Source organism: Lagenorhynchus albirostris, chromosome 8, assembly GCF_949774975.1.
Source record: "Lagenorhynchus albirostris chromosome 8, mLagAlb1.1, whole genome shotgun sequence".
Taxonomy (NCBI): Eukaryota; Metazoa; Chordata; class Mammalia; order Artiodactyla; family Delphinidae; genus Lagenorhynchus; species Lagenorhynchus albirostris.
The window spans coordinates 34,360,595-34,371,716 of NC_083102.1; the positions used below are offsets into that span (position 1 = coordinate 34,360,595).

General features: G+C 42.1%; 1 protein-coding gene across 2 annotated transcripts in view; it reads right to left on the reverse strand.

Moving 5' to 3' along the window:
- MDFIC (MyoD family inhibitor domain containing) overlaps positions 1 to 7,062 on the reverse strand; it is a 98,903-nt gene extending 91,841 nt beyond the window's left edge. The window contains exons 1-2 of one of the 2 annotated variants that reach the window (XM_060156012.1): positions 6,900 to 7,062; positions 6,292 to 6,480 (exon numbers count right to left, since the gene is read on the reverse strand). In XM_060156012.1, coding sequence (XP_060011995.1) covers positions 6,292 to 6,376 — 85 coding nt within the window. In that variant the 5' untranslated portion in view covers positions 6,377 to 6,480; positions 6,900 to 7,062. Of the gene's footprint in view, positions 1 to 6,291; positions 6,481 to 6,745 lie in introns of both variants that reach the window. The other variant, XM_060156011.1, reaches the window with a different exon arrangement.
- Positions 7,063 to 11,122: the final 4,060 nt, after the last annotated feature.

The following is an 11,122-nucleotide window of genomic DNA, read 5'->3' on the forward strand; positions in this document are numbered from 1 at the left end:
TCAATGCCCTGAACAATTTTTCACAGCAAGATAGAGCTCTATCCTACTTTTGCTATCATTCTTAAATCCATATTCTCAGTTCTACTCCCACTGGTACTGCCCTAGGTCCTCTTATCTTTTGCCAGGCTATTATAATAGCCTCCTGGAAAATCACTGCCTTCACTCTTGCCTCTCCCTCCAAAATCATCCTTTGAACTGTCACCAGATTTATTTTCCTAAAAACACCAATTTGGTCCTATCCTTACCCTATCAAGAACTTTCAATGGCTCTATTGCCTACAGAAAGGACATACAAATTCCTCAGCAGGAAAATCAGGGCCCTCCTCACAATTACTTTAGCTTATCTTTACAACTTTACCTTTTTCTCAGCTCCTTTCATGCAGCTCACACAATGGACTTAGTGAAGTCCTCTACACTCTGTAACAGTCCCTTCCAAGTCTTGCTTTCCACATCCATGTCCACAGAGGAGAGTTTGACTATGCTTCTTAGTCCAAGTCAAATCAAAAGTTTTCTTTGAGGTCTTTCCAAATATCCCAGCTAGAGATGCTTTCTCCCTCCCATGTTCTGCCATCATTTTCTTTGTGCCTCTGTTATAACCTTTCCATCTACCTTATATTATAGGTATGTGTAAACTTATTTATTTCTCCCATCACTCTGCAAGTCCCAGATTTCATTCATCAATCTATTTCTCTCTGTATCTGTCATATAGCATCATATATATCTATCTATAGATAGATAGATAGATATGATGGAACATTCACAGAGCACCTGAGTAAGGCAGAAATAAACGACGTGAAGACAAACAAAAAGGCTATAGTAGAGATGAAAATAGGTATTAAAAATTTATCCTCTGTACAAGTATCCTGAATTATAAACACAAACATATAAATGCTTTCCCTAGTCCCATCCTCCACCCTGACCCCCAAACCGATGCTGTTCATTGCCTTTTGCTGCCATGACTCACACTTGTTCTGGACAGCAATCAAGCCCTCCGTTTACCCAATCATTTATTCCACAAATATATACAAGGGCCTACTTCAAGGTAAGCTGTGCTCCTCCCTCTCTCAAGATTTTGTGTCATCATCTTGTTTCTTAACATGGTCCCCTCCAGCTCAGTTCATACCATGCTATCCCTTAGAACTTTATTCGCAGTTCTCAACTCAAACACTTCAACCTCTCCAAACACTTTTTAGTCGTACCTTTTTTAACCACTTCCCTCCCCCCTCCCCTCTTAGTTTTTTCCCAGTTACATCCTCCTCTTACGCATTTGATTCTTTTACTTAGCAGAAGGAAAATGACTATGCCTAGCTGATAAGGCTTGCACTTCTCTAACTAAACTTGTAAAATGAACGTTAGTTCCTTTAGGCATAAAGAGAATTGGGAATATAAAGTCCAAGGTGCTTGAAAATGCCCCCAAATCCTCTTCCAAATCTAGACAAGTTTCCTTATCGTTTTCCAGTTAAGCCTGTTCTTTCTCAAGCATCTGTATTCAAAATGTTTCACTCAATTTTGTTCGTGGTTATTTGTATGTGGTTGCCAGAAACATAAGAGTATGTTCTCTATAATTTATCATTGTAAATATACAAAATTTTCAACAATCTTTTGAGGTTATGGAGGTAAACATAAGTTATCATTCTGTTTCTATGAGAAAAGATAATCCAGATTCCAAAAGTCCAATTTACAGGTGAATACAGCTCACATGCAAATTAGGGACTTCTTTCCTTATTATTGCATAATGCTGGGATCCTCAGAGAGAAGTGTAGGGTGGTGGGACAAAAATATCTACTGAGGTGGGCAGAAGAAAGTATTAAAAGATCTATTTATTTACTTATTTTTATCTCATCCTTTTAAATTTTTATTCATATATTTCTTTTCTAATATTCACAATATATTTGTACTATAGTACATATGATCTTGACAGGAACTTTTTTGAGGATGAATACTCAGGCCTAGTTTTATTAATTGGGATATGGGATAAAAATGCTGGCGAGCTCTAAGAGACGGTACACGTGGAGTGATATGATTTAAAGTCTGGAATTTGAAAAAGGGACTTTTCTCAAGATTTTATTAAGGCTTTCTACCAAATATATATATATATATAATATATATATATATAGCATGTCTTTCTACAGATAAAAGCCTCTAAAAACAACGATTCTCAACTAGAGATAAAGAGCACCTGGAGCTTGTTAAAAATGCAGATTCTTGAGTCTTACTCTCAAGATGCTGATTCTGTAACTCTGGAGTGGAGCCAAAGATGTCAGTAGCCTTGAAAGACTAGGATAGCAAGTCAACACCATCGACATTCTGGGCCAGATAATTCTTTGTTGCGAGGCGCTGCCCTGTCCTGTGCATTGCCAGTTGTTTAGCGTTATCCCTGGCCTCCACCCACTACATCCCCGGAGCAGCCACCCCCACGCCTGTTACGACCACCAAATATGTCTTGAGAGGTTGCCAAATGTCTCCTGAAAGGCACTATCGTCCCCGATTGAGGACCAGAGATAGAAGCTGCCCAAAGATGACACACTTTGAGAAATGCCACTCTTAATCAAAAGGATAAAACGACATGATAAAGGTTGAAGAATATGGATATTATGAGCATACGTGGTATAATTGAAATAAACAGGCTTCCCATACAGGAAACCTGATTAGCCACTATAAATTCCTGACAAATCAGCTAAGCTTCTAAGTCAAAGCTCTTCTTGTGTAATTTCAACTTGAACATCTTCTCCCTAGCTTCTATTTTAAATTATTTTTAATTAACTTTACTGGCATTTTGCATCCTGCTATGAAAAGTCCGCCTAATAGTCTCAGAGGACTCTCCCAAGAGAGAAGAGTGCATTAAATCACACATTATCACATTAAAGAATATTCCAGCACACAGTCCAACAGTCTACATCTTGGCAAATGCAATGGGGGAGGGAGCGGGGCTGCAGGGGCCGGAACAGGCTCAAGCAATTCGCAGTATCCAAAGCTGATTATCTTCAATTCATCCATCCACAGGAAAAAAAGCTGCATTCATTCTCTACTTCAACCACATTTACCACAAAACACCCTGATTTCTACTGTGTATGAGACCTTGGGCAAGTCACTTAAAGTCTCTGGACATCTCTTCTAGAAAAGTGAGCCAGTTAGACTAAGTTATTTCTAAAGATCCTTCTAGTTACAAGTCACAAATATGGAAGCACTTAATCAAAAGGCTCTTTCAACCACATGGATTCTAATAACTTTTGCACAAAAAAGCAAATACCTATCAGGATTGATAACACAATGAATTTTAAGATGCTTGATCCAAAAAAGAAAAAAAAATGAGAATTAGGTGAACGCCCTATACAAGAGCCGTTCTCTCTTAAAACAAAAATAAGTTTGGCCCAAACCGTCCTTCACTTATCGAGACACTTATACACGTACTTTGCTTGAGAAGGCAAATCAAGTCAATCTTTCAGAAGTTCGTCATAAACAGGGAAATGGTTTTAAATCACAGGTTTACTTCCTATTTTCTATAATAGAGATCACAAATCAGCTGTATACAGGCCATTTCCAGCCTGCAGGTGTGGTTGTTTTGTTTGGCCTGGATAAAAATTGAATTTCATTAGTTGCCAACTTTTAAAAAGGGCGCAATGATACATAAAACTCCCTATTTCCAGCATCTCTTGAAATACCAGAAGATATTAACCCAAATGGCAACAATGAGCTGGACCTCAGAAGTACTGTCTCCTGGGCCTGCGCTCTACAGTAGTCCCCAGTCCCCACTGCTCCCTACCTTCCCACACCCATTCTGGTTCCCTCTGACAGCCTGGGGCATATGAGCTTAAGTCCTTGATCTGTAACAATTTTCAGAATGCACAAATAAGATTTTTCATGCTTTCAGAGCAATAGAATTGTGCTTGCAGAATCACAGCCAAAGGGGAGAAGCTCTAAAGAGAGAGAGCTATGCTCTCAATACGAAAAACTTCCACAACTATGAATGCTGATGAGGAGAACGCACTACACTGTAGGTGTCTAACTAACCATCTGAAAGAATGTAGAAAGAAATTCTAGATTTGATGGGGAGTTCAGACTAGAGACCCCCTAAAATTACTTTCATCTTGAATTTTCTATGCCTTTGGTTAGTAGTACAGATAGTGCATCACAACACAGTAATATCTGTATAGATTATATCATATGTCTTTATGTGATATAATATGTATATATATGCACATACATATTAATACACATATATATTGTACTTTGTTCGCAGGCGAAGACTTGATCTTATCCTCCCCCTTCATGAAAAGACATTTTCTGTTAACTTTCATAGAACATTCCATTTTTCTCACTGATTTTAATATATAAAATTGTAAAATTAGGTTTCTATTAACTAAGCAGCCTTATCTTACCAGAGTACTATTCAACTATTATTCTGAAAAGATGATCAATAACCCAAGGACAGAAGGATGAGGATGAAAGAACTCGAGCAGGAGCTTAAGAGAAGAGTGGCTCGCGGGCAAAGGTTCTTCACTAACGTCTTTACCAATAAAACCACCCTAACCATGGCGGCTACGTCTTGAAGCTTTCTCCCTACCCACTTGCTCCAAAATGTTTTTTTCTTTCAGCTTATGAAATCTGCTTGTTTGAGACACAATCTTTTAACAAGATTCTGAGGATTTTCTTTTTTAAAAACTCAACTTTATATTACATTTACAATTAAATTGATGCCTACTTAGAGGATGTGGTGAGTCAAAGTTAAACTACTAAAAAAAAAAAATGTTGCTGAGGTTAAGTCAATTTTCAGGTAAAACATAACCCGAGAGTTTCCACACTGATAATGTGTTGTATGCAGTCCACATTCTCCTTCAGACCATTCTAGATGCTGGCTTCTTAAAGTCAGATCATGTGATACCTTACAGCATTACATCTGTACACTGCATTATCACTGCAACTTCTACTGACTTAAAAAATGTGTATTATTAAAGCTGGACATTGTAGATATCACTAGTTCTAAATCAATTGTTTTTCTAGTGTGTTTGAGGTTGATTTTGACATAAGCATTTGTTAACAATAGTGATGAACACCTCAAGTGTGAACCTAAACATCCCATCAAGGAGTTGATATGACTACTGAGGGCATGCCTAATGACAAGAAAATGATTGCCTTGGCCCATGTGAGGAACATGGGCTGCTTCTGGGAAAACGTGTTTATCGTTCTAGTTCTGATTTTCTGATTTTCTCTGTTTAGAAAAAATGACTCACTGTTTAGGAGCAAAAAAAAAACAATGATAAACATAATTCAATTTCACAGCCCTTGAATTCCACATTTTAATTTAGCCATGCATGTTTTCTGCTCTTACCTATTGTGGGTTCGACACTCACTTCTTCTTTTCCACTTTTTACTGCCTTAACAAAAAGAATCCCAGAAAGCTCATTACGTTATTGCTAAAGGGGGTGGGGGCGGGGGGCATGGATCAGATAGGCTTAAAATCAAGAGAAAAAGTAAAATAGGTTTTGGAGCCCTGGAAAATTATTTAGTTTGTATCAGTGTCAGAACTCTTTAAATCAGAACCACCCTAAGAGGAAAATACATCAGGAGATTAAGATCCTTGTTCTCTGTCACCAATGAAAACCTGAAGTATGTTACCTTCAAGAGAAAAAAGATACTGTTTGACTTGTTAATAAGCTTATTGTGGAATTTTCCCAGAAACAGAAGTATTTTCTTTACAGGCTGAATGTGTTTACGCTTTGGAGGAACACAAAGAGCTAATTCATTCTTGAAAAGCATTTCTTTTGAAGCCTGTGTATTTCAAAACAAAAATAGTTATTGAAAACGTATGCATGAGCCATCCCAAAGCAATTGGTCACAGAAACCTGGATTATCAGAGTTGCAGACGAGCCCACAAGAAACAGGAAGATGAAGGGAGAGTGCAGGCTTGTTCAGAACGCAGTGTCAGTCCTTGATCTGATGAACGCACAGAACTGAAGAGAAGTAGTGGGGAAGCGCTTCAGAGCCCACACTGACGGGTCTTAGGCCCTGAAATGCATATGCTTAAGAAAGAAGCGATCCTGTTTCTCCGCAGCCAAAGGAAGGGGGGAGCGGAGGGACCAACGGATCCCGCCCTCTTATCCGGTTGTTGATCTAGCGCTGCAGTGCTGGAGAACTTGCTTGAGTAATGCTAACTATGCAAAAGTTCACAAGGACGAGGTTGGCTCGGTCCTCGCACCAATTCCCCCCACACAGACCCCAAGCAGTAAATGTGCGAACACATTTTAAAATGCAACAATGACAAAGGAGCTTGCAACTTGCAAGCGACACTCACCCTGGGCCGCGTCGCCCAGCCGGCCACCACCCGCCTCGGCCCCGAGCTGGGGCCCGGGAGCGGGGTCTTCACCCGCCCCGGACATGGGCCGCTTCACGGAACCCTCGCCGCGCCTCCGCCTAGCTCGCCGCCCTGCGGGGCGGACACACTAAGGGCTCGGAGATGTTGGGTGCAGGCAACTGACCGCTTCTGGCGGGGATTAAAAAAAAAAGTGTTTTGAGAGAAGAGCACACCACCCCTGCAGGACATTCCCTCCCCCTCTGCTTCCCTTCCCCAAACCCCACCCCGGGGAAGTTTTGACTTGAAACCCGGGAGGAAAACTGTTACCCAGCAAGTTGACAGCAGTGAGTCCTAGGGGGTCGAAGGGGGGCGGGGGTACCCAAGGGGGAGAGGCTGGGAGATCGGATTTGGGATCAGAACCCATCCTCCTCCCACCCGGGGGACCGCCACCTACCTCGGCATCCCCCCCAACTCACTCAAAGCCCCTTCCTCCTCCTCCTCTTCCGCCTCGGAAAATTAGCGAGGCTCCGGCAGGGGCCGTGGGTCGCGCTGGCCCGACGGCGGCCACCCCTGGGTGTCCCTCCCCTCCTCCCTCCCGCTCAGCGCACACCGCAGTGGCGGCAACGGCGGCAGCAGCCGCTCCTCTGCTCGGCGCTCTCCGCCTCCTCTTTCCAGCTAGCTCAGCCCCGCTGGCTCCCCTCCGAGCAGGGCTCTCTCCCCTCGGCCTCTCTTTCCCCCTTACAGCGCGCCTGTACTCCAGAAACACTTCTCCCTCTGTGGCTCCTTTTCAGCATATCCGGGTCGGGGAGGCCTCGAACTCTTGGCTCTCGGCCCCGAGACTGGGGGCGGCGCGACCCGGGCTTGGCCGCAGGCTCCCTAGCGCCCGGCTCTGTCTGGGTCAGGAGGCCAAAGCCCTACAGGGCTGGCGCTGGGGAAGATGGGGGGCAGGGGGGACGCCGGTGGGGGTTGGGGGGGGGAAGGAGGGAGCAGGCTCTTCCCTGGCTGCCCCAGAGTGCCCCCCACCCAGAGAGTCACCGCATTCCCTCTCCCTACTCCTCTTCCCAGCCCTGCCTCAGACCCACTGACATTCAGGGGATGCCCTGAGGAAAGTAGAAGCCTTTAGGGTGAACAATGCAAAACGAAAAGAAAAAAGTATCAGACTTTCCCGGTGGAATACAGTAAGGGTGGTTTTGAAACCTTGACCCCTAGCTGAGTGTTTAATCTCTGACCCTAAAGTAACCTTTATTCTGTTTTTCAGTTCTTTCTTTCTTTGTATTGGTCAAACAGGATCCTGGATAAGGAAAAACCTTTTGCAGTTGCATGAAGACCCTGGAGGCATCCAGGCAGGCAAGGGTGACACCCTTGAGGATGCACTGGCCCAGGGCCTCAGGCCCAGTCTATTACAGGAGGAATGCCTCCCCCACAGATGACTTCTGTGGTGAGATAAACTTGTGGTCGGAAGTAAAAAGCTGATCAACTCTCCATTTATAAAGGAGATGTTCCAATTGCAATTTAACCTGATGAGCCAAGAATAACAAGTATAAAATAATTTGCAGATGTAAAGTATTTCTGATAACTTTTGCTCTTTATTTCATTGTGAATGAAATGCAAAATTTGTAGAAAGCTAGAACAAACTCATTCTCTGACTTTCTAGGACAAGAGTAATGACAATAATGTTCTCAAAATTGGAGAAAATGTACATTGGATACATCTTCCTTCTAGGGGTATCAATAATATCCCAGGAATTTCATATCTTCAAAAACCAACTGGAATTGATTCCAATTGACTGAGAAGTCCTATTTCTTACCTTTAAAGAATTGGTGCAACCAAATTTACTTTCAATTAAACCTGAAAAACACAGCCTTTGAAGTTTCTGCTGACAGTTATTCAGACCATATTCTGCCCCAAAAGACGAATGACATTTTGCCCAACGACCTGTGACTAACAAATGCCTTTTTTTTTTTTTTTAATTTAGAGATTTCAGGAATGGTATGTATAAAAGTGCCTTAACTCTCTGAAAACTTGTCTGGGGGCCTGGACTATTTGGAATCTGCTTGATGAAAACAGATCAATTCTGATCTGCATTACATTAGAGAGCAAACATTTGAGGAAGCTTCACGCCTAGATACTATTTTATCCCTATTTTATATATTGCCTTGCCTTTTTAAAAAATGTACCCTCACTAAGATGTTAAACTCCACGAATATTTAAGAAATTACAGCACTCTTCTAGAAAGTCATAGTCAGCGGTAAATATTTGTTAATTAAATTTCACACAGTACTTAATGTTGCACACATGGTAGGTGATTCAATAAATACTCCTTGAATTAAATTTAAATATCTTACTCTTTAACAGTGAAGAAATGAGATTCAAATAAAAATATTAGGAACAGGGGTGGGATAGGGAGGGTGGGAGGGAGGGAGACGCAAGAGGGAAGAGATATGGGAACATATGTATATGTATAACTGATTCACTTTGTTATAAAGCAGAAACTAATACCCATTGTAAAGCAATTATACCCCAATAAAGATGTTAAAAATATATATATTAGGAACAAATGAGAGGCTGTGTGGTAGAATCACCAAGACACTCAAATGCTATATCTTGCTCAGCAAAACTCTGAGCAAGTTAGTCAATCTCTCTATGCCTTGGTTGCTTCATAAGTGAGAATGATAAAAGAAACTCTTCACAGGGTCCCATAAGGACTAAATAAGATAATTTTCAGAAGGACATCAGCTATGAGGAAAGGTACTCAAAACTGTTAACTATTATTATTATTCAGCAGAAGCATTTTGATGGGTAGTGTTGAACATGGCATAATGACTGTATCACAAGGGCCACATCAAAATACCAGGTAACCATGCCTGGTATACGTGTGCAGTCTATGCTTTACACAAATTACCTCAAAGACTTCTGACATCAGCCCTACCAGTACCTTGCCAGGATTACACTGCTAGGATTTATAGCTCAAGTCTGTCTGACTGAAAGCCTATCTTGTGTCTTTAGGTAAACTCAGGTCTTCCTTCTAGGAGCACCTAGAAGTCCATAAGCTTAGTATTTGATAAACCAGCAATTAAGTGTGGGCTCCTAAGTGTTCCCCAGGCTGTCCATTTACCCCATCCTTTGCTGTATTTCTGTCTTTCTGACTCATCGCTTAGCCTGGTTCCTGAAGTGCACTCCAGTGACCTCATCCTCTCATTCTTTTATTCAACAAATATGTATGGAATTGGGAGGCACTGTCATGGGGGCTGGGGATGCAGCAGTGAAGATGATCAACATGGCCACTGCCTTCATGGAACTCAGTCTAGAAGGAGATATGGACACACAACCACTTAACAACAGTCGCTGAACGGGATGGCAGGGAAAGTTCTGGAATGCCATGGTAATTCTTTTTTGCAGGGAGATACAGTCTGGTCTAGGAATCAGGGAAAAGTTTCTGGAAAAAGTTATGTCTCTCCTGGAAGCAGAAGAAGAAACTGATAAGAGAAAAGACCGGTCTAGGCAGTGTGGGTGGAAGTGCAGAGGTTTGAGGGCAGCCTAGCATCAATGAAGAACTGAAAGAAGTCCAGTATCAGAGGAGAACCCAATGTGAGGGGGAGAGAGATGGAAGCCGGAGAGAAGAGTAGAGGTCTTAGCAACTTTGAACAAGGAGGATATATTTTCCAAATTTCTATTTATAAAAGGAACTCTGGTATAATATGTAAAATGATTTGGAGGCACTGAGATTGGAGCTCGGAAGTCCAATTAGGAGGCAAGGGATGATGATAGAAGTGGGAATGGAGCCAAATAGGCTGAGATAAAGGATAAGGAAGCTAGAGGAATCAAGGATGACTTCCAGTTTTCTGCATCTTGATGAATGGGGGTAATACTACCTACAGAGATGGAAACATTCAGGAGAAGCAGGTTTGGGGAAAAGCTGCTGAGTTAGTCATGTGGATGATGTAGTGTCTGAGAAACCTGTGAAATGGCTCATTGGAACCATGCAGTAGGCTGCTGGAGAGGTGTCTGGAATACAAGCACATAGATGGTATTTACTGGCAAGGAGGTCATGAGTACCCAAGGTGGGCATGCTGTGTAAGAACAGAAGGCCTAAAACACAGCTATGCCCTGAAACTCAATCCAAATGTGTGCTTACTGGCCCCTCTCCGTTTCTCCACACCGTTCTCAATGCGATAATACTTTTATCTGACTAGCTTCGAGAATCACCATTATTTAGTACTACTACTGCCTGTGCCCCTCCACCAGCCCAGATGCCCCAGGTGTATCACCTGATGGTCCTGATTAAACCGGATTTGATCATGTCCCAAACTCTAGTCATCTTGATAGATGGAAACCTTCCCTGGGGACCAGCCCTCCTTTAGAATTAAATACCCTAGCCCTGGCTCAAAGCCCTCTACCACTGAAATCCCAATGTGCCTTACAACCATTCCTGCCTAGTGATGTACACACTGATGATGATGTAATAATGCGTAAACACGTTGTGAAAGAGATCTGATATGAGCTAAGCAAATGAAATGAACTAATTAAAAGGATTTATAAAGCATCTTTGTGGACTACCACATCTTCATCACTCAGTCAACATTCAAACATTTATTGTGCACCTATTATATTCTAGGCCACATGTTAGCTTCTGAGATTTTTTTTTTTTTAGTTTGATTTAATGTCTTGAAAAGCAGCTAAATTACTTTTCAGTTGGGTAGAGGCCTATCTGCCTAGCAAACCTCGAAGTTACTATCTTTGCATAGTTATCTAAGCCAGAGGTCTACAACTGGGGTGTGCTATTGTGCATACTTCCCAGGGGGTAGACAAGACAATTCTCTGGAATGTGAGG